Source organism: Gigantopelta aegis, chromosome 9, assembly GCF_016097555.1.
Source record: "Gigantopelta aegis isolate Gae_Host chromosome 9, Gae_host_genome, whole genome shotgun sequence".
Lineage (NCBI taxonomy): Eukaryota > Metazoa > Mollusca > Gastropoda > Neomphalida > Peltospiridae > Gigantopelta > Gigantopelta aegis.
Genome location: NC_054707.1, coordinates 45,533,464 through 45,558,461, shown reverse-complemented (window position 1 = coordinate 45,558,461; position 24,998 = coordinate 45,533,464). Strand labels below are relative to the sequence as shown.

At 37.9% G+C, this 24,998-nt stretch overlaps 1 protein-coding gene across 1 annotated transcript; it reads right to left on the bottom strand.

Annotated features, from left to right (window-relative positions):
• Positions 1-1,239: 1,239 nt before the first annotated feature.
• LOC121381995 (unsaturated rhamnogalacturonyl hydrolase YesR-like) lies at positions 1,240-24,512 on the bottom strand. The gene is made up of 3 exons (XM_041511454.1): positions 24,273-24,512; positions 5,198-6,156; positions 1,240-2,808 (listed from the first exon to the last, which is right to left on the bottom strand). The coding sequence occupies exons 1-3, from the start codon at positions 24,350-24,352 to the stop codon at positions 2,597-2,599; spliced, it is 1,251 nt and encodes a 416-aa protein (XP_041367388.1). The 5' UTR covers positions 24,353-24,512; the 3' UTR covers positions 1,240-2,596.
• Between the last annotated feature and the right edge of the window lie 486 nt (positions 24,513-24,998).

Genomic DNA, 24,998 nt, shown 5'->3' with positions numbered 1-24,998 from the left:
TAACGCTGGGGGAGACGGCTGGCCTGCAGTGACCACTGCTCCACTGGTTGTTCGTGTGTCTCCGGCGGTTGAGAGGGGCGGCTCGGCTTGGCTGGTATGGCACTCGGGGGAGTGGTCGCCTTCCTCTTGACAACGGCCACCTTCCGGGCCTGCGCCTCAACGGGTGTCGCCAGTATAATCGGCGACAAGTCCGAAAGCGCTTCCGTAGGAATTGGTGCAGGTGGCCGGTTGTACGGTGTGACGCAGATTTCCGTGTCAAACTCCGTCTCCGGCTCTTCCGTTGGCATAGAAGCTTGAACATCCGGGGCCGGAACCTCTTCTGCTCTAGTCTTCTTGCTCGGGTGAGCGGTGTTCGGCGGTCGAACAGAAGGAGTCGCCGCCGGCGGTTTAGCCACCGGTTTTGACCCCCCCCCCCTGCGCCGCCGCTGGCACACGTCTCCTCTTCCTCCATCTTCCTTTCTTTTGAATCCGGTCTCCGTACACCAAGGTCACGGTTGCCCGTGACCCGGTGTACGAGACTCGATACTCCAACAGCATTCCATACGTCTTCATCAGTTCCCCCAGGTGGGGGGGCAGATCGAGAGAACAAGGACTAACGTCCGTCTTCATCGCTGAGAAATATTGGAATCTATAATAATTTAAATATTGACCAATCACACTTCGCCTTTTATACGTTATTTGGGAGCATACAAATTCTAAAAATAGCGGGCGAGTCTATTTTAGTGGCCGCAGTACAGCGAACCATACCAATACGGACGGGTGCTCATGTCTTCAATTTTACATTAATTTTTTTTTTTTTTTTATAAAAAACCCAGAACTAAATCAGTCTTCAGTTTTACATCACAAATTATTTATTTTATAAAATTCGTAATTCACACGAAACATGATGTATACCCTCAGGATAATTCGGAATGTTTTCAAATTATTTTTAAATCACTGGCAGGATTCTGCAAGTAAGGTTTTGATTGGTGGACATGAGCTCCAACTGGCTGGTGTTAGATCCATTAGATTGAAAATCATACATACATACATACATATATACATACATACATGCTGTATGGGTTGTCCCCCACCCACCCCACTCACCCCCAATATAAAATCCAACCACACCAGTGCCTACGTAGTAATTCGATTGTTTGTTGTTATTAATATTCATAATATTTGTGATTATAATTGTAACGACTTACTTGATTCGGTCGTTTATTGTAAGTTATCATATCATTTGATACAACAATTTAGTACCTGACTATGGTGTTTATATATAATCAGCATATTATATACACTTGCTTACAAATTGTATACATCTTGAAAAATACATTTAAAAAGTGTTGCATATATATGAGCATTCGTAAAGATGCATTGTATTTGCACGGGGTCAATGACTCTTCACCCAATCATAATTTTTTCTTTTTTCTTTTTTCACTGTATTAAATTTTATAAAATCGTGTATACATACATACATAGTATGCCCCCACCCCCCACCCCACCCCCCATAACACACGCCCCCTCCAATGTGTCCATTAGCTTCTGCCGTGCCCCATAAAGCGCGATCGTGTGTAGTATGCACGCCTGTTTAGAAAGTACATTACAGGTATTTGTTTAAAAACAAATATAAACGAATATAAATTTGCCATGCACGTCTCTGTATAGAACCAATGGAGTCAATCTCACTATGGAGCGGGATTTACCTCAGTCGGTAGAACGTTCGCTTGAGGTGCATGGATATTAGGATCGAACCATTTCGGTGAACCCATTGGGTTTTCCCGTCCCAACCAGTGCCCCACGATTACTATATCAAAGACCGTGTGCTATCCTGCCTGTCGGAAGATCCCTTGCTGTTAATGGGAAGATTGATGTAGCGGGTTTCCTCCCAAGACTTCGTGTCAGATTTAACAAATGTTTGACTTGCAATAGCCGATGATTTATTAATGAATGTGCTCAATCTGATTGAAATCACATTCCACCCACGTGCACGCACACCGAAACTCGCCCATGTATTCTCCTTTACGAACGGTTAACTACACTTTAAAGTTTGTTTTATTTAACGACATCACAAGAGCACATTGATTTACCAATCATCGCCTATTGGATGTCAAACATTTGACTACATATAGGTAGGCTACATTAACATACATTATAATTATGTAGGCAGTTTTAGCAACCACTCAAATAATCAGTTTAGTAAATAATCAAATACATAATTCATTTAACTGTTCTGGATAGGGCTGCGCATACACAGCAAGCCATTTAGCAAGCCTACTCATACACGCACGCACACACACATGCACCACACCACGCATACACACGCACACACGCGTGCACATGTATCCTAATCCACATTTTTCAACAATCAAATGTTACTTTTATTACACAAGAAATATAGCAATACTATAATATACATGCATGGTAATTCTATCTATGCTTTTATATATATGTATGTAGGTTAAAAATTAACTTTGCAGTCTAATGGTCTGAATCTTGATAGTTGGGTATTCACGAAGTCTACCAGTGTTTAAATACCACATAATACTGTTATAGAAGATAATTAATATGTATGTAGACTGCTACAGAAGATAATTAATCTATATGTAGACTGCTACAGAAGATAATTAATATATATGTAGACTGCTTGTGTCAGCGCAACATGCACAGAAAGTAGATATTGTCCGTTGACGATGCTGACGGCAGATGTTGCCAGGAAGTTCTGATAGTCTACAGCTGCATGGTACACGAAACCTATCCCGCCATTCCTGGTTTTTAGGTAGGTTGTTTCTCGGTTTTTGTAATCAATGGGAGCTGCCTGTATTCCTAGGAAGACAAAACAGTATAATTATGTTTTGCACGTTACTTGTAATATTAGCAAAGCTGATAAAACAACAACACAAAAACAAAATGTGTCTTTTAATGCTTGAAATATAAATAATCACAACTGCAATCATTTTTGTTTATTTGTAATAAAAAATAATCTTAGTTATATGCACATATGTTTGTGAGGGATTCAACTAAAGCACCCAGCATAATGTGTTATTATACTAAACATGCATAAACACCACTAAGGCGTCTGAGGTTTATTTCTCTTTGTTTAGACTTAAGGTACTTGGGAAATTCCTCCAAGACACTTGGGACATTAATATATGGTAAACACTGTCACTGGGGTTATCTTAAGGAACCCAGGACAGTAATGGTCTGCCAGTATTGGTCAAGTGTGTGTGTGTGATGTTATTAGAGTGACTGGGGTGAAAGATAGTTCACTGAGAGACTCAGAGAGAGAGAGAGAATATCTGGCAAGAGAGAAAGACGTTTGGGGCCAACTCTCCTTTTCATATACTTTGTCTATATGTTATCATCATGGATTAAAGAATATAATCGAGATCGAACTTGTGTAGTTTTTGTGTGAGGGTGCTTTATGCACTCGGCCACAAATATATATCAGAGATGGGGTAATCGTAATCGATTGTCATCGATTACATGTTTTCATGTAATCGCAATCGTAATCGATTACATTGTTTGAGAATGTCATGTAATCGCAATCGTAATCGATTACATTGCTAATGCAATCGTAATCAGCGATCACTTTCATGATTACTCATAATTATTTACTAAACTTAGCGCCTATAGTTAGAAGCAGTACTGGTCAGTCAGTAGAAATGATCTCCCATTGTCTACTACTCTCATAGTAGAACTATTATTTGCCTTGAGAAACAGGGGATCATAACTTCTGGATTATCAAATGAATGTTACCCAGGGGATGAAGACACACATTCACATAATGGTATCTATCGTGTTTACATTTACTATAAAACCACTTGAATGAATACAATGTTCTAGCTAGCAATATATAAAAGGGCGCTGCACCATGCCAGCGTTATCACGGGTCTGAATTCAACTAAGAAACGCTTGACAATATTTCGTTTTGTCACAGGTGTGAAAGTCCACCAATGGTACCGTGGCAAACGTTATTTTCTTTTGTTAGTGGTTACGACTGCAGACGGGCAGCCAGCCAGTTGTATCAAGCTTGATTCCATGGGCAGTCATCCTCAACCTGTCGCAGACACAACCACAAATAACGTAACTAATTAAGCAAACACCCAGTTGAAAGTAGTCTATCACGATAAACCTTGGTTTATTTTCCTTTAAAATAGCTTAAAATATTAATACGTCAGAAAGCTGATTTTAATAGATGTTCTACGAAATGCGGCGCTTCTAATGATACCAAAATAAACATACACAGACCAAGATACTTGTAATTTTCACCGATACAATTGGATCCTTATAATATGGCACAAAGCAAGCATGTCTACAAGTCGATTCATTAATAATAGTCATTTTTAGAATGTCAACAATTAAATGCAATGAACAACTTGTGCACATGTATATGTATCCAGATATCAATTTAATTATTTATTTACTTGTTTGTTCTTTTCTTTCGTTCTTCATTTCTTCATTTATAGATTTAAAAAAAATATATATATATTTTAATTTGTGGATGATATTAAATGGTATACGTTCTACAAACAATAAAACAACAAGTAATAGTGATCAGACAGTTTGCAATTACTAATTATGGCTTATTTCAATAATATAACAAAATATATATGTTATGCATTGATACAATAATTATACCTATGGTTATGGGTACCCTTTCGTCAATAATCCAAATTTAAGAATAATAAATCTGGTTTCGGAAACTGGTTCCCTCCCTGCAGTATACATATGTTTATAAATGTTTGAAATAATTTAATAAATAATCCAAAATTATCCATTGTCTTTCAATGAATGAAATCGGTATTGTTGTAAACTAAAGTGCATAACTTCATGGTAGCAAGATCTTTTATTTATTTGTGTAGATTTGTGGAAATGTAATCATGATTGTAATTTTGATTGCTAGACAATGTATTCGCAATCGTAATCGATTACTTTCAATTATCTTTTAATCGTAATCGTAATCATAATCGTGACATTCTAAAGTAATCGTAATTGTAATCGATTATTTTTGTCAAGTAATCGCCACATCTCTGATATATATATATATATATATATATATATATATATATATATATATATATATATATATATATATATATATATATATATATAACCTGTTTCTTGATTTAGCATTAATTTGAATTGTATTTGATTATAAAGCAACTTGCAAATATGAAGATCCAACAACACAAATCTTTACAAAGCTACTTACCTGTTCCACGGCACACACCACTGATAGTACCATTAGATTTCAAGACGGTTTCCAGACCTTTCCATCCTCGATGTAAGCTTTCTTCGAATTCCTTTCTGTCTAACCACCCTTCGTTAACCGCCCTTGCTATAGAGCTGATAGTCATTGCTGTACAGGACGTCTCCAGATACGATGTGTCATCATCCACGAGCTGGTGCCATCTTCCGTCTGAAGACTGATGTTTGACCATCCCTCTGGCGTGTCTTCTGAAGCTATCCATTATGGCGTTCCATTCGTGCTTCATGCTTTCCTTGAAGGGTGTTAAAGTCAACAAGACCTCTACAGAAGCCGTGATACTCCACCCATTGGCTCGACCCCATTTACAGCAAGACAGGGTCTTGGGTGCCGTGTTAATTCCGTGAAAAAACAAACCATCCTTTTGGTCCTGAAGATGGTGGTTAAAAGACATGCGTTGTTTGGCGATGAATTTGGCATATTCTTCATTTTTGAACATCCGGGACAAGCGAGCTAAAAGCGTGAAGCCCATATAGGTATCATCTATCCAAAGATAGGTTGAAGTGTTGAAGCTATTCCCTTTCCATCCTTTTCTGCGGGCAAATGTTCCATCAGGAAGTCTAATTGGAAACTTAAGGACATACTGTTCTGCAACTGCTTGGGCCAGATCTACGTCAGGGCCTGTTGTAACAGACTGTTCAGACGCTCTGTTCAGGTACGCAACGGGGAACATTCCAATTCTGTCTCCTACATTACGGTGGAATGGTACAGTTATATTGTGTTGAACCTTGTAGCCAAATGAATCTGGGTCTGTTGTATATTTGTTTAGAAATGTATTTAGAAGCGGTTGGTAATTTGTCCCAAATGTCTTGTCACATCGGTAGAGACCGTCAAATATTATTGATCCGCCATAGTCCCATGCGAAAAACTTGTCAGTTAGTGTGGTCATCGTATCACCAGCTTTGCTGCAAGAAAAAGTAGTAAGATTAATTATAAAGGATTATGAAGTTTTTAAAGTTTAAAGCGCCATTCTTCGGTTTTATTTACAAGCTTGGTAATTTTCAAAGGTGGTTAATGTGAACTAAACAACGGCTGGCGAAACGTCACAAACTGAATGCGCCTGGTGAATTCCCGTATGACAGGAATTATGTGTACTGTGCGAAGAAAAGTTGAAAAACATTGTTTTGAAGTTGCCTTCTGCATGACATTGCATTACTGATTTTATAACAATGTTAGTTTTCTTTAATTACACCACTAGAACATATTGATTAATTAATTATCGGCTATTAGACGTCAAACATTTGGTAATTCTGACACAGTGTGACAGAATATGCTCTTAATTTTGTTTTCGCCTGTGGCGATATTAATTGTTTTAGAGGGCCGTGTGCAGTTCCAATATGCACTTAAGCGCAGGTGGGCACTTTGTTACGTAATACCTCCGCGCGACCGTGGTCGAGCTGTGCCTAATACACACCCAGTCCAGGTTCGGAGGCCATGTGGCCAGTAGTTACGTAATACCTCCGCGAGTGCGGTTTCTACGACCGTGATTTTGGCGACTACGCGTCATCAAGTCTGGCCATCTAAGGAAAATTGTCGTCTTGGTCGCTGTGGAAATATCACTTGTAGGTATTCGGTGCCGCGATGTACCCCCAGGCGATACTGGGCTTTTATAATAAATAGCTAGGGTTTTAGAGATATCAGGGAGAAACATAGGAAGGCTTCCAGGGGGAACGTTGTCCGTCCGGACTGGTAATTATATATTATTTCTGCTCTGTTATACAACCTTGATGTGATTGATGTGACTTTAAATAGTTTAATACTGTATTATACCAATATTATTTAGACGGTGTTGCCGGTAATTCTGACGCAGTAAACTGTAGGCTCACTGTTCTAATATATATAAAGCTTAACCAGTCACCCTAGAGGACCTACGTAAACTGTAGGTTATTGTCTTTATTGTGATAAGTACCAGTATTAATTCTGTATTACAAGGTTACTGAATGAGTAGTTAAGGGTTAATTAAAAATTAACCAGTTAGGAATAGAGTTGTAATTCCTTTATTAATTAAGTTCCCCTGGAAGTGTTTCTCAATTATCACACGTGTGGGTGTTGTGTCACGGTGAAGTGATTAGAATGTTGTGTAAACTAGACACCTAGAGATTAACTAATTAAGTGATCAGTTCTGGGTTGTTATTATTTGTTGTTGTTAATTAACTACTGCGGCAGTACATTTGTCAGCGTAGGTTAATACAGATTCCAAAGTGTATTGTGTTTTTGTTGTGTTTTCTAGTGAACTAAACGTGCTATAATAATACATACTTTATATAAGATCTTATCTCTGATCATACCTAGATGAGCCACGCGGGTTTTGAACTGCCCGTTACAGAGAGATCTAATAGATATACAGTTAGGAGAGATATTTGGATAATCGTATTTCATTCAGTTACGGGTATTATAGGATCCCCGTGACACACAGTCATCAGTAGAAACCCGCTACATTTGTTTCTAATGCAGCAAGGGATATTTTGTATACACTTTCCAATAGACAGGAAAGCGCATACCATGGCCTTTGACCAATTGTGGTGCACTGGCTGGTGCACGATATACCCATATGGTTTGGGTGTTACGTAAAATGTTTAAAGAAATAATTAGTAAGGCGGATAACGACATAAACAACCCAGATTGTGCATTGTGTGATAGAATTGTGACACTTTGCATGTACATACTACTTGGGTAACTGAAGATTTTCTGCTATAGTGCCAATTGAACAGCACCTATAGCGCAAAGCACCCTCCCCCCAAGGTTGATCACATATATTTAAGAGGTTTTGACAATTCAGTAGTGTTTGTCCTAAATTAGGTTTCCAGTCTGGAGCACGCCGTAGTAACACATTTTTGTTTTATTTCTGCCACTGCACGTGTTTAGGCGTATGCGGGAGAGACGGGGATGGGTTGGGCAGGATTCTGGTGTGGTTTATCAGGAGTCGAAACCCCTTCTGCACGAAGCGAATTTGTTTAAATATAGTATCTAGTAACTTAACCCGTTCCCTTAAAAACTTACCTAATCACGATACAAACCACCCTGCACATTTTCCTGTACACGTGTCTGGTACCTTTCTCGTGCTCGAACTGGGAGTCCTCCATTTTGTTGTTTTTGACAAAGAAATGGAGTTTTCTACTATTATGTATGCGGCCACGGAAACTGATTGGAAACGAATGCTTTTCTCCTTTCGGCAGTCAGGACCACCAGAATGGATTCTTTTCTAGCATGATCCCGGCCTCGGCGGTGTCGTAGTTAAACCATCGGATATAAGTCTGATAGGTACTGGGTTAGCAGCTAGATACCTGCTCCAACCCAGAGCGAGTTTCAACGACACAGTGAATAGGTGTAATCCCACTACACCCTCATCTCTCTCATTAACCACTAATAACTAACATACCGTTCTGGACAGATAGCCCAGATAGCTGAGATGTGTGCTCAAGACAGCGTGCTTGAACCTTAATTGGATATAAGCATGACAATAAGTTGAAATGAAAAATCTATCATGATTCCTTGTCTCCACGTCATTTTTCAGGTGATTTTAGTCGACAAAATTGGTGACTCGTATGACGGCCATTCTGCAGAACGCCACCATTGTTTGCGTTTTGTACCTACATGCCCCAGCCTGTTCTAGCAACATTGGAAAATTTACTGCCCCACTATAAGATGAAATATGAAGCTGGGTGGGCTGATGCTACTCATTTAAAAACTTTATTTCGTGTTATATCGGTACCATCTTGTACTCTCCGGAGCTGGGCCTTTCTGCATTATACCCACCATGACGACTGTGTTACACCATTGGCTCATTCCCCCATGTTCTGATGGCTCCAGCTTCTCCGCATAGCACTTTAACAATCCCATCACGGTCACTCTAGGGATTTTCTTGACGAGATGTAACCCATCTTGTCTTTACTGGCCTTGCATCTTCATGGCCTAACCGAGGCAACACACGTGGACATATAGATCAGACTTTAAACCTTTAGACCTTCGTTCAACATTTTAAGTCTAACTTCTGTCCCCCCCCCCCCCCCCCCCCCCCCCCCCCTGACACTTTTAAATAGTCTGATTCTCCTTTATTTGTCTCTTTTTACTTTTGGAATGTCCTTAAATGCTTCACATTACAGATATGTTCGGCGCAACAAGTCAGTTGGTTTCGGGCCTGTTAATATTTTTATCAAGAATTCGTTTTCAGTAAATGCTATTCCAAATTGTTCATAGTCCGCTATTAATGTCCCTTCTCTTCGCTTCTTGTTTTGGGTACAAACTCTGGATTTCTACCTACCTACCTACCTACCTACCTACCTACCTACCTACTTACCTACCTACCTACCTACCTACCTACCTACGTACATGCATACGTTAATTATGGCCAACATGGGTAAAAATGCAGGGTAGAAATTAAATAACTATTAAATATGTTATCGGTTTAGTAAAATATTATTGTGCTTGTCTGTTCATCGATTAAGTTTACATCTAGATACATTTGTAGGCGTTCACCCAAACTTTGTTATCTCGATCATTTGAACTTATGAACACGTATATCGGACCTAAAACGTGGATGTCTATATTTTCTACTAGTTCTGCTTTGAAGCAAATGTATATAGGCCTATCGTGTTTGAAACTTACCTATGGATATTGGCTACTTATATTATAAGTGGTACAATAAGAAGTTAAACCACTTTTTTCATCATTACAGACCTGAAGCCTATTTCACTACACATCGTAAATTTACGTTTACGTGTAAAACTTACACTTGTCGTACGTCTACGTGTAGGCCCTACGTTTACTCCATTTCACGAAGCCGGTCGTAGAAATACTACTAACTTACTTTGCACTTAAATTTGACATCTACAGTCCATTATTAATAAATTAACGTGCTCTAGTACTGTCGTTAAACAAAACAAACATAACTTTTTAAAAGAAAGAACGAATAAACTTGATAAAGTTTGGAAACCATTGTTTCCGGTATACCAACACATGGTTGTACTGTACCAAATAAAATCCTATAGGCGACAATGTTAACCTATGTAGTTAAAAACACCATATAGACGTACGACAGGTGTAAGTTTTACACGTAAACGTAAGTTTACGATGTTTAGTGAAATAGGCTTATAAGGGCCACTACTGAGGCAACCCAGGGAGACAACCAACAACAGCCATCAGTAGGCTTGGTTCCAATATCGAACTACTCCTGATATACTACAATAAAACAACTGTGAGTCATTCTACAGAAAGTGTCACTTTTCAAAATACAAATTCAAGATAAAACAATTAAAAGATAAAAATATTGTATTTTCATACTGTAAATATAATATTTTATATTGATAGTCAGCCAATTTACAAAATCACCTTTTTCGTTGTTGATCATGCCTAACATAACTATGTCTCTGCTTAGAGTAATATTAATTCCAGTTTCATTTCTTATCCATTCTTCTATTGCTTCCCACAGAGACTGTACTAAACTACATTCAAATAGAATGTGTTGTATGGTTTCAGGTGATTTGTTGCAAAAACTACAGGCATTGGAATCAATATAATTAATCATATTTAGAAATTTGTTAGTTGTAAGAATTCGGTGTATGATTTTATACTGAACCCAAGATAATGTTGTGCTTTTGACAGATCTAAAGGGTAGAATGTAATAGTTTTCCTAATCATATATATCATAGATATATCCTTCTTTAGAATATTTTATTTGTGATTTTGGAATGGTGGTTTGAGTGTTCAGTAAATCATATATATGTTTGCAACCTTTCTGATCTTCGAACAAAACCTTTGAGTTATATGGAAGAACAGGACTTTGTACTGCTATAAAAACGTCATCATTTAAATTATCTAGGTTGTAAATAAATAATTTTATAGCACTGACCAATGAAGCATATTCCAGAAAATTGGTAATTATGTCATATTTCTCTATGAACTGTTCATATGTTAGAAAGTCTCCTTGTTCTTTCAACAAATCGTTAATAAAGATAATACCTTTTGAGATATATCGTTTTAGTATAAATGGCTTTTTATCTATACATATTTTACTGTTGAACCAAATATTGATCTGGAAAATATCATCTACGTTTACTGGAATTTGTTTTTCTTGCATCCTTAACCAACTAACCAATGTGTTTCTCCATAAAGTATTTTTAATTGAACTTTTTTTACAGTATACAAAATAGTCGCCATATATAATTAAATCACGTGTTGATATATTTGTAGAAGCTTCGAACAAAATGATCCATTTTGGGTTATTTAAAAATATCCGTCGGATCCACGAACTTTTCAAAGCGGTCATAAAATTATTTATGTTTATCATTTTGATGCCACCATTTTTATAGTCTTGCGTTATTAAGTTTCTTTTAAGTTGTTCACGGCGGCTATTCCTAATAAATTGGAAAAATAATGTATTTATATGTTTTAGCAAACGTTCGCTTGGATTTGGTAATGTTTTCAGTAGGTATGTTAGTTTAGAAACTATTAACGCTTTCAGGACTGTAATTCTTCCTAAAACAGTAAGTTTTCTGATAGACCATAGCTTCATTAATTTTTATATTTCGATAATCTTGGGATTATAATTTAAATCAATAATTTCTTCTAGGTTAACCGGCCTCGGTGGTGTCGTGGCAGGCCATCGGTCTATAGGCTGGTAGGTACTGGGTTCGGATCCCAGTCGAGGCATGGGATTTTTAATCCAGATACCGACTCCAAACCCTGAGTGAGTGCTCCGCAAGGCTCAATAGGTCGGTGTAAACCACTTGCACCGACCAGTGATCCATAACTGGTTCAACAAAGGCCATGGTTTGTGCTATCCTGCCTGTGGGAAGCGCAAATAAAAGATCCCTTGCTGCTAATCGGAAGAGTAGCCCATGTAGTGGTGACAGCGGATTTCCTCTCAAATTCTGTGTGGTCGTTAACCATATGTCTGACGCCATATAACCGTAAATAAAATGTGTTGAGTGCGTCGTTAAATAAAACACTTCTTTCTTTCTTTCTTTCTTTCTTCTAGGTTAATGGAAAAGTTAATACCGAGAAGGTTAAACTGTGTAGTTTCCATCGAGTGTGATGGTAAACTTCATTTGAAAATTTCTTGCTACCTATCCAAATAGCTTTTGATTTGGTGTAGTTAATTTTTAGGCCAGATATTTGTGCATAATAATCTAGGATAGATAGAACACCCTGCAGGGACTCAGGAGAGCCGTCTAAAATAAAACTTGTGTCGTCTGCATACTGCGATATTAAATATTTTTCACCATCTATAGTGATACCTTTTATATTATTGGAGTTTTTTACTATGATAGCGAGGATTTCAGCAGATAAAATAAATATATAAGGAGACAAAGGATCGCCTTGTCTACAGCCCCTTTCTAGTTTAAATGGCTCTGAAAGAAATCCATTCTGAATTACTCTAGATACCGAGTTACTATATAGTGTTTTAATCCAGGCTTTCAGTGATGTTTTGAAGTTAAAAATGTCTAAGGCTTTATTGATAGATGACCAAGATATTGAATCAAAAGCTTTTTCGAAATCGATTAATAATAGTAAACCAGGGATATCTTGTTCTTCGGTATAATGCATAATATCATAAATTAATCAATGTTTTCACCAATGTACCTTCCTTTAATAAAGCCTGTTTGATCTGAGTCTATTATTTTATCAAGAACCCTTTTTATTCGATTTGCAATACAACCTGAAGTCAGTTTATATGTACAGTTTAGGAGAGTTATTGGTCGCCAGTTTTTTAGAAATTCTTTAGGTTTGTTTGGTTTCGGGATACATGTTATGATTCCTAATTTTTGAACATTAGACATTTCTTTCTTAGCATAACTGTAATTGATAGAGTGAACAATAAAATGACCAAGATCTATCCAGAAAATTTTGGAAAATTCGGCAGTAAACCCATCCGAACCAGGACTCTTAGCATTTTTCATATTTTTAAGACACGTTAATACTTCTGAGTGTATTATATTTCCCTCTAATGTTTCTGCATCTTCGTTTGTCAGGATATTAAAATTATAATTTGCAAGTGTTTCCATAATATCATTATCATTTTGTCCAGGTGGAGTTGAGTAGAGGTTTTGGTAAAAAGCTTTAGTTTCTTTTAGGATTTCTTCCTGATCTTTAACTATTGTTCCATTTTCTAGTTTTATTTTCGAAATTAATTTACTAAAGTAGTTTCTGGATTCTAAATTACAAAAATATTTTGTTTGTTTTTCCCTCTTCGATCCATTTTGTTCTTGACCTTATATAATGTCCTTTAAGTTTTTGTTTTCTTATATTTATTGTTAACTTTTGGAAACTAGATAAACAAAGAAACATAAAATTATATCTGGCCACGCAGAACTGTAATCGGCCTGCACGTGCAGACACGTGTTATTCTATGAACAAGCTCATTATGTCATTGGTGTTACCGGACAAGTGGGGTAGTTCAGCAGTGTGATCCAATTGGTTTATAGTAACCAAGAGCACATGGATGTGTTATTTGGATGTCCCTAATAACATATATGGAATAACTTTAGAATTAAAAACTATCCAAGGGTGTAATTGTGCATTTCCACACGGATATTCTGTATGTGACTTAAGTTATACACTGTGGCAGTTTTAATTATTTAAAAATATGGAGTCCATCAAATTAAATTTCATCAAAGTCATAAAGGTGAAGCTTTCCAAGATAAACAATTTAAATTTCAAAAATAAATGACAGCTAAAATATCCTTGCGTAACACCAATGACAAAACAAGTAACACCAATGACAATGTGTAACACCTAAAGTAAAATCAAGACTGTATCCTGGAAATATTATTATTATTGAGACTACCACTACACTACTTATTAGCAAAATTATGTAATTAATATTTCCTTAAATGTTTTTTTCTGTTTTTTCTTCTTGAGCCTACAACTATTAAAGGCCTATTAGAATAATTATGTGTTTCTGTATTGATAAGATACGGCCGGTCAGAGTTTAAAAAATATACTAAATTAAGATACAGAATTTTAAGTGTGTTTAAATATTAAATTAAAGATTTATTCATTCATTAATTTATGTAGTTATTTTCGTGTTTATATTAAGGCTCAAAATCTATTTTACTGTATACTTGTATTCCCTATAACGAGAAAAAGTTGTAATCCTACTTTTGCTTTTACGCAAGCGCTGCAAAACTACGTTAAATGTTCCAAATATTGTCAGAAAACGAGGACGCCTTATAAATACATGATATCATTCTAATATTTCCAGTACATACACTATACAGCAAATCAAACAAATTATGCCACTATTCAAGAAATAAATCATAAGAACTGCGTCATTATTCAAGAGTTAACTATTTTCTTTTAACTAAACAGCTATTTTAATGCATGATATTCAATATTTTTCAAAAATAAAATGTAAATAGCCTTTACTGGAAATGAAAACATACGTAATGAATTTTCCGATATATGACTACAACTTGGTAATACATTTTCGGTATGATTTTAACTTTTCTTTCTGATAAAGTTAACCTCTTAAACAGGAAAGGTTAGTAGTTTCTAACTGCGTTTAGCATTTGGAAAAATAATATTTCCGCGCATGCGCCGTTCGACATTTTCAATTTGTAAAAACAACTACATGACAAAATATAAATCAGTTTGTCCAGCGTTCCGGTCTGGTCCGCGTTTTACCAACGGTTCATATTATGAAATTTACTACATGCTATTTATTTCTGAGCCGATTGTTTTATACACTGGACACAAAAATAGTATTTATTTTTTATTTCCAAAACACTTTTACTTGTCTTCTCACGTCAAACCAAACTGGAATTGTTAACATAAAAAGAGAAGACCCCCCCCCCACCCCAACCCCATAAAAACAACAACACCCCCCCAAAAAAAAACACAAAAAAACTACAAAAAAACAACAACAACAACAACAACAACAACAAAAAAAACCCCAAAACAAACACACAACAAAACAAAACAACAACATCAAAAAAACTAACATTTAAATCGTAGAATGATGGGACGGACTATAGTAAACTTAATGGTTTTAGGGGTTTGTAAAGTTTTGTATTTTGATACTTACTTGTCTGAACTTTATTGTTAATGGGAATCTTCACTAACTGTGAAGAAAAACCTCACAAATGAACGATTAGCAGACGACAACAAATCGGATGTTAATTGCGCGAACCAAGCATAACGCAGTTAGGGACGTTGAAGATAGGGCCTATACTCTTTACATTGCAGCAAAACATTTATTTGACCCAAAGTGCCATTATGCAGCTATGATGCTGCACAAGTCCCTTTAATTTTCAAATCATCTTCAAAAATATGCAAAGCGAAGAAAACGGCATCTTATTCAAACGCATTTTCATTGGTGTTACTAATGGTCATTGGTGTTGCTCAGTATCTGGTAACACCGATGACAGGTAACACCAATGACAAATAAGTGCATAATTAATTCATACTCTCTAAAGAAACAGTTAAGAAAACTTAAAAAGTGCATGCTGTAGCAGACATACGATGTCTACAATAACATGCAAAACGTTTTTTTAAAATTATTAACCATTACATAAATACGATCGTAACACCAATGGCAGTGAATAAACCTACTTTTATATTTTGACAACACATTCATGACATTTAAAGAAAACTATTCACAACTGTTCATATGTCTGATGTTTTTGAGAAATAAGTTCGATGCCCGATATCTACCGGTGGAATGTTTGATTCAGAGAGCATTTAGTTTCTTTTGTTTTCTCATAAGTATATATAGTAACACCAATGACATAAATCTCCAGGGACAAGCTTATATTGCCCACCATCTTTTGAATACGGAAAATATTTACAAGATTCCTTCTTTAGTGAGTAAGTCAGCCATCAGTACGTATTACATTAAAGGTATTCAGTGTTACGTCTTCTGTTATATATTTTAATAGTGCATGTTATGTATACTATTATGCTATGGACAGTTAACACCAATGACAGTTTACGCTAATCTCGAATAAAATCTCTATCAAAGCTGATTACCAGAGAGAAAAAGAATGCTATGACAGGATGATATTATTAATAAGGTATCGTTAAAGACAACAAATTTAGTTTCCTATATATAAATAAAAACGAAATTGTACTGGGACATAAAAGTGACACTTTCTATAGAATGACCTCTATAGGCCCTACGTAGCTCCCCTTTATATTTCGACGAACCGTTCAAAAATGCGTCCAAATTATTCATAAAAGGCTCTCAGTCACGGATTTAGTCGGCCTTATTTCTCTAAATATGGATTATAATGGAAATGACATTCATTTGGCATACCAAACATCGTTATTATATCATCCAAAACATTTTAATTGAACCACGATCGAGGGAATTCCATGACACGCTTCGTTTTTAAATTTTGGAACTCTTTTTGTGAAAAGTCAAAAAAACATACGGCAAAACCAACTCGTAGTGATGAGGCTATATATACGACAGCCGTATCATTGACTTTTATATATTGACCGCCGTGTATAGAATGAATGAATGAATGAATGAATGTTTAACGACACCCCAGCACGAAAAATACATCGGCTATTGGGTGTCAAACTATGGTAATGCAAACAAATAAAGTGGTGATCAACATCAATATAACAATTCAAGATTTAAATAAAAACAGTGTAAAGAACTGTGCAAAAATACAAATATCACAGATAGACTTTTACTCAAAACTTTAATTGTGCTGTATTGGCCATTCTCAAAGAGAATGTTACACCCCTGCACCACGGTGAGGATACAGCACGCACAGGGGCCGTGTATGGAAAGAAAGAAAGAAATGTCGCCACTTCATGGGCTACTCTTTCCGATTAGCAGCAAGGGATCTTTTATTTGCGCTTCCCACAGGCAGGATAGCACAAACCATGGCCTTTGTTGAACCAGTTATGGATCACTGGTCGGTGCAAGTGGTTTACACCTACCCATTGAGCCTTGCGGAGCACTCGCTCAGGGTTTGGAGTCGGTATCTGGATTAAAAATCCCATGCCTCGACTGGGATCCGAACCCAGTACCTACCAGCCTGTAGACCGATGGCCTGCCACGACGCCACCGAGGCCGGTTTGAGGGAACCGAGGCCGGTTTGCAAGGAGTGAGATTTTGTCTGGTCCGCTCGTGTTTCTCGCCGACATCGTAAATCCGAATAAATCGGCGCGGGAAATAAGCGCACTGACAATTGATCAAGGCTCGAGATTCTGACCAATAAACAACGTGGACACCCATAATATGATTTTATAAAACCATGTTAAACATGCTGCTTCATAGTTGCCTGATAAGTATATTGGCACACGTCCAATCCTTGACAACACCATGTCAATTTATTTACACACATGTCCATTTCAAATGTAATGTTGGTAATTTTGTGATAGGATAATAATTACATCTTTATTGAACATTCGATATGAGTTGTGAATTAAATGTAGCAAAAAAAAAAAAGCAGAAAGTCGAATTATTCGCAAAATGAAAATTTATTTTCGGCGCAAAAGTACGAGGAATTTAAAGATACACTCGACGCACCCCAGAAAGATGTGTGCCATCTACACATCCGATAACACGAGGGAACTGTCCTATTTGGAAAAGCTCGTCCTTAATTCTTTAAGTCTCGGCGTTATTTGGAAATTTCACAAAGTCATCTATCTTCTGTGCTAGGGAAGTGGATACACGGTGGATCGATCTGCAAGCTGTAGATTGTGATATATGTAGAAGATCGCTAACAATGATATGAAATGTCCCAGACGCATAGTATTGCAAAGCTATGAGGACTTGCTAATAGGACAGAAGGGCGCAGTTTCGTCTTGTTTCGTGTTCAGTATCCACGGCAACTATATCCGTAATACTCATTAAAATCTATAGCGTTTTATAAGTTCAAAGTCGGAAAACACATCCAAAGGGTTCTTACGATCCATCAAAACGCATTGCTCGTCGTAACCCCGCCAACTGCAACATTCTACGTGCCATCTGGACTGCACGACGTAACACAAACAAGTTGCTTAGCAGCTTGCTAATGAGTTAGAGGTACCCCCGATCGACTCTACACTTAGCAAGCAACTTAGAAGCTTGCTACCATTAGAAGGGTTTTATGAATAACACTTAGCAACAACTAGGCTTAGCAAGCTTTTGTGAATTTGGCCCCTGTTTGCTGTGTATATAGCCAGCCTTCGTTAACGAAGGCTATATTGGATTGGAATTGGAAAATGGTTTAACGTGCACATTCAGAGCTAGCTGTTGTAGCGCACGCCTGTCCTGTGCACAAGTACCGGCCTCAACAGGTTCCTCCGTCCAGGACAGGAAAGGGTTGGGGTGGGTGAAGGAGGGACCGCCTGCACTGGCCTAAGTTCCATAACTCCAAAAATATCCCGCGACCGCTACCGACCTCGGTCGAGCTGCTGGTGCTCCATTGTACTTGCCAGTGAGGGCTTTCCCCTCTCCCACCTACCCCAACCCCTTTCCTGTCCTGGACAGAGGAGCCAAGGTCGGCACCTGTACCCATGGCAGGCGTGCGCTACAACAGCTTGCTGTGAATGTACACGTAAAACCCTATGACCTGACATAATGCATCCGATCGTATTTGAAAAATAAATAAGATCGCTAACAATGATATGAAATGTCCCAGACGCATAGTATTGCAAAGCTATGAGGACTTGCTAATAGGACAGAAGGGCGCAGTTTCGTCTTGTTTCGTGTTCAGTATCCACGGCAACTATATCCGTAATACTCATTAAAATCTATAGCGTTTTATAAGTTCAAAGTCGGAAAACACATCCAAAGGGTTCTTACGATCCATCAAAACGCATTGCTCGTCGTAACCCCGCCAACTGCAACATTCTACGTGCCATCTGGACTGCACGACGTAACACAAACAAGTTGCTTAGCAGCTTGCTAATGAGTTAGAGGTACCCCCGATCGACTCTACACTTAGATCGTATTTGAAAAATAAATTTAAAAAATGTAATTTAAACAACTGTACCTATAAACAAGGGATATGAAGTGCATTTACGATAATATACTCTGTCAAAAAAGAAACACATAGGCGAAATATTCATGGAATTATCTCTTTAATACAAAGTGGCATAATTTCATTATTTATGATCGTATCACAGTCAAATTTGACAAGAGTATGTGACAATGTTCTTACTATGGACTGACGGCAGTGGAGGCGTTTTCGTCACCAAACAGCGTCGCACGAGGGCGCTGAAATCAGTACCTTGTGTGGCCACCAGCAGCAGCAATCAATGCGCGACATCTCCTTGGCATAGACCGAATGAGTATCTGAATCCGAGCACGTGGAATCCTAGCCCATTCTTCCTGCAGTGTATGTGACAGTTGCGGAAACGTCTGAGGCTCGGGGTCGAGCTGGCGTACACGTCTGTCCAGTTTGTCCCATAGATGTTCAATGGGATTGAGATCTGACGATCTTGATGGTCATGGCAGCACATTAATGTTCTCATTCTGTAAGAAATCCATTGTTACACGTGCCGTATGCGGCCTGGCATTGTCCTGCTGAAAGAGTTCTCTCTGTCGATCCAAAAATGGGAAGCATGTGACGGCGAAGAATTTCATCCCTGTAGCGTACAGCTGTCAGGTTGCCTTGTACGAACACAAGTTCACTTCTGCCGGTGTATGAGATGGCTCCCAACATCATGACACTCCCTCCACCGAATCTGTCAACTTGGGCGACGCAGTTGTTGGCAAAACGTTCATTGCGGCGTCTGTAAATACGTTGTCGTCCATCACGTCGCTGTAGAAGGAAACGTGACTCGTCGCTGAACCATACTCGCCGCCAGTTTCCCAAGTTCCACCCCTGTACATTTGTGTACCAGCGACGACGTAAATGTCGATGTTGACGTTACAGGACGGGGCCAACATACGGTCTCCTAGCCCGTTAGGCAGCTTCTCGAAGTCAATTCCGGATGGTTTGTGCAGACACCCTTCTCAAACCAGGTATGCGTCCAGCAGTGTTCGTTGCTGTGCAGAACCCGGATGTAGTGATCTTGTGCTGCAGTTGTTACCCGAGGTCTTCCACTTCTGGTCCGGTCTTGAGCTGATTGAAACTGCTAGTACCTGTCCCAGAGACGTGAAATGGTGCACTGATGGACGTTCATGTAGCGTGCGACTGCTGACTGCGATTCACCTAACTGGAGGCGGCCTATTGCAATGTTTCGAATCGACAGGCTTAGTCTTGGCATCTTGTAATTCGTCTACGTCGAAATGGAAATAAGGCATCATACCCATCACTACCCCAATCTTTGAACGAATTTAACTGTCTTGATTGAGGGGTCGTCTCATACCTCCAAAATATATTTATATCCATAGATGTATGATACAATACCTTTCCAGGGGTCGGTGGGGGATTTGCCTTGAAATTTTGACAGTGACCAGCGGTTGGTATACGCGTTACATGTAAGGGGGTGTTAATAATTACGCAACGCTCTAGGGATAGAGGAAGAGTGCGGTATGTTCGATATACGTAACATTTATGAAGACTATATGTTATTTCTATTCATTACTTAGACCTGAAAAAATTGTGTGTTTTTTAAATGCGCGGTCGGTCTAGGATCGATCCCCATCGGCGGGATTGTTCCAGCCAGTGCGCCATGATTGGTATATAAAAGGCCATGGTATGTGATATCCTGTCTGTGGGATGGTACATATAAATGATCCCTTGCTAAAAAAATAATAATATAAAAATATTTTTAAAATGTAACGGATTGCGGGTTATAGACTGCGTTGAGCGAAGTTTATATTGGGCCATGTTCCCCCAGAAAATATGTTTCAATTATTTTTTTTATCTTGGTGAGGGAAGGGTTTCGACCCCCAATACCCCCCCCCCCCCCCCCCCCCCCCGCACGTGCGCCCGTTTCCTCTCTTAGATTATATGTCAAAATTGCCAAACGTTTGGCATCCAAAAGCAGATGATTATTAAATCAATATGCTCTAACACTGATGTCATTAAACAAAACAAACTAACTTTACCCTTTCCAAACGAAATAATATTTATTTGAATTTGTCGATTTTACCACACGTAAAATTAAAAAGTGAAAACGGTCATTTTCTACTTTAGTATATTTTATTAAAAATATATACATGATAAAAGTGTTATACAAACTAACCTTTGAAAGTTCTACTAACACTTTATAAAATATTAATTTTTAAATAAGAAGGTACGATTGTCAAGATCAAAACCGGTTTAACGAAAGAATAGTACGTATCCTTAACCGAACGTTCTTTATACTGCACAAGAATTCTCATTTCATTTTTTTGAGACGAACCCTACAATTTCAAATCCGCAAACGCACCTGTTCACTGAAATTGACAACAGGCTGTCGTTTGTGGTTTGCCGAGCAATGGCCGCACAGGCGACGAATCTAGCGTATACTTTTGACGTTCTCCGTTCATAGCGAACACACACGATTTTTTTAAAAGTGCAGTTGAACTTGTATTTCATATTTGTGCATGATATTATCATATGGTAACCAGAGAATGTAACTTTAACAAAAAGCGAATGATATTGTCAAAAATTAGGAAAGATGTATATAGTAAACAGACAATTTCATGGTGTTTTTCGAATATGATTTTTATGTCAACTCGTGATGTGTGAAAACCACATTTTAACTCGTTGCTTCACAACTCGTGATGTGTGAAAACCACATTTTAACTCATTGCTTCGCAACTCGTGATGTGTGAAAACCACATTTTAACTCATTGCTTCGCAACTCGTGATGTGTGAAAACCACATTTTAACTCATTGCTTCGCAAGTCGTATAAATATTGTTTTCACACATCACTCGTTGACATGAAAATCGTATTCGAAAAAACAACATGAAATGGCCTCTATATACAGATCATAGTTTCCACCTTGTTTATTAATTGTATACCTTATTAAGTATGCAATCAAATAAATATGAGTTGTTAAAAATGTATATTTATAAACTGTTGTAGACATGAAAAAAAAAAAAACCCAACTAAATATGTAATACTGAGTGTGCTGTGTTTTCGTCGTCCATTTACCGGCCACGGTGGCATCGTGGTTAGGCCATCGGTCTACAGGCTGGTAGGTATTGGGTTCGGATCTCAGTCGAGGTATGGGATTTTTAATCCAGATACCGACTCCAAACCCCGAGTAAGTGCTCCGCAAAGCTCAATGGGTAGGTGTAAACCACTTGTACCGACCAGTGATCCATAACTGGTTCCACAAACTCCATGGTTTGTGCTATCCTGCCTGTGGGAAGCGCAAATAAAAGATCCATTGCTGCCTGTCGTAAAAGAGTAGCCTATGTGGCGATATTGGGTTTTCTCTAAAAAAACAGTGTCAGAATGACCATGTGTTTGACGTCCAATAGCCGATGATAAGATAACAAAATCAATGTGCTCTAGTGGCGTCGTTAAATAAAACAAACTTTACTTTACTTTAGTTTCGTCGTCCATTTAGATCAAACTATGCATGATGTGTTAGATATGTAACCCAAAGTCAAATTGTAAATATGTGTGCTCATTTTATGCTACATTTTAAATATTAGTATTACTAAACATTTCTTAACTTCAGTTCATCAAGAATATAATATAATTATGTATATAAATGGATCAATTTAGGCAATTTTGGTGGCAAAGCGTAAAGACGCTACCAGTGCGTCAAACAAAAAACCCGTTCATGTTGGCATTATACCAAATACGCTTTATCACTAGATGGCGATACAGGCACTTAGGGGGTGTTGTTCAGTTGGCACTATATCTAAACATATCCAGACCCAAGTACTATATGCATGCAAAGTGGCACACTTCTATCGCAAAGTAGCACAATTCTATCACAAAGTGCACAATATTCGTTCATATCCGCCTCACGTCATCACATAAACTTGACATTACCAGGCGCGTGGTGGGAGGTAGATTTTCAGGAGTCGAAATCCCACTCCGCTGAAGCAAATTTTCGTTTTTGTTTTTCAATATTTTTTCAGGGGGAGCCAGTCTCGTTTTCCCTCCCCCCCCCCCCCCCACCGTCCCCTATATACGTCGGTCGCCACAGTCTAGACCAATCTGATTAATTAGCTCTACTGGGTCTACTCTGGTAGATCTAACAGCATTGCGTGGACTCCCACATCCAGGTGACATTTCATCTATAAATAACAATTCAAATATCGACCAATTACACTTCGCCGTTTATAGCGTTATTCGGAAGCATACAAATTCTAAAAATATCGGGCGAGACTATTTATGTAATAGGCGAACTTGCAGTGCAGTAATAAACTCTGGATTGTATACTAGTATAAACAGATTTTATGGCTATACCATTACGCGTGTTTTTCCGTCTTAAAACGAATTTTATGTATAATTTTATCTTGAAATTAGTTTCCGGCATACTTCGTAATTCATCCGAATCATTTCGTATACCCTCGGCATAATCCCGAATGTTTTCAAATTCCTTTTAAATCACTGGCATGATTTTGCAAGTAAGGTTTTGATTGGTCGAATGAAAGGTCAACTGGACATGAGCTCCAACGGGCTGCTGTTAGATCCACATGTAATAGTGGAGCTAACTTTAATTAGATTGAGTCTAGACCCCCTATACAGTCCTGAACACGCGCCTGATTATCAAACGAAATTCACAGTTGATTATTATTGTAAGGCTATTTTTCATGTGTTCGGTTTTTTGACGGGCAAAGGCGCGGTTATCAAAACCTCTTCGTTCACAGCAATGGATAATTACAGAATCGATTTTTATGTGTCCGTATTCACACGGAATACGGACACATAAAAATCGATTCTGTAGTAGTAACAAAATAACTAAAAGTACTCTGGAAAATAATTCTAAAAAGGTTTATCGATATTACAAATAGTGTTGGTTTATTATCGTTATGGCATGAGGCGGAATGCAAATGGAACTTTGGGGGAGTTTTGGAGGGGATCGTAATTTTTTTTAGGGGAGCACCCCCCCCCCCCCCCCCCCCCCGATTCGCCTCTGGTATTTCTGATTCTGTGTTTAAATTAGTGAAATATATTTTACGACCGGGAAGACCGAACAGAATATATATTGTATTAATAAATATATTAGTAACTTACACGGCAAATTCCTTGGGAGTGTATCCTTCAACGCAGTCAAGTAATGCAAATGTTATACACCATGAAAGCAAAATCAGCATTTTAAAATATTTCGTATAAACTGAATAAAACGAGTATGTCCTGATCTGTGAAACACACTGCTTCAAATGCTGGACTCAAACAGTTACTAATGTACTACCTGCACGCTGTCAGTCCTTGAACTGGTGTAAACCAGTTAACATCACTACAGTAGAAGGATTCGCGATTAACATTTTTGTTGTGTTTACCGGATATGAACATTCCTGTTCTGAAGATGGTAATGGATAACATGTGTCATATCAGATTACTTTCCCTCCAACAACAGCTGCGTTTTCTGCATGATGCAACCCTCATGTTCAGTGGCTCGGTTAAAGGGACATTCCTGAGTTTACTGCAAGTATTAAAATGTTATCGACTAACAGAGACTTTTTAACGATTGTAATTACATATCAAATATATTTTTCTTCATAATATATTAGTGGCTGTATATTAAACGTGTTTCTGATCGTTCTAATATTTATACTAGGTTAAATTTGATTTTATTTCCTAAAATATATTTTTTCGTACGTACGAAATAATTTGAAGACAAAATCCAGTTTGGGCTTCTTACAAATATTAAGACGACCAGAAACACATTGAATATACAGACAATGATATTCTAAACAAGACAATATATTTAATATGTAAGTTTAATCGTAGATTTTTTTT

What these genes read in the sequence shown, in the direction of transcription:
- LOC121381995 (XM_041511454.1), bottom strand. Translation starts at nt 24,352, where the DNA reads ATGCTGATTTTGCTTTCATGGTGTATAACATTTGCATTACTTGACTGC. An exon ending in ACTCCCAAGGAATTTGCCGT is followed by an intron (nt 6,157 to 24,272) that starts GTAAGTTACTAA and finishes TTTTTCTTGCAG; the next exon opens with CAAAGCTGGTGATACGATGA. An exon ending in TGGTGTGTGCCGTGGAACAG is followed by an intron (nt 2,809 to 5,197) that starts GTAAGTAGCTTT and finishes TTGTCTTCCTAG; the next exon opens with GAATACAGGCAGCTCCCATT.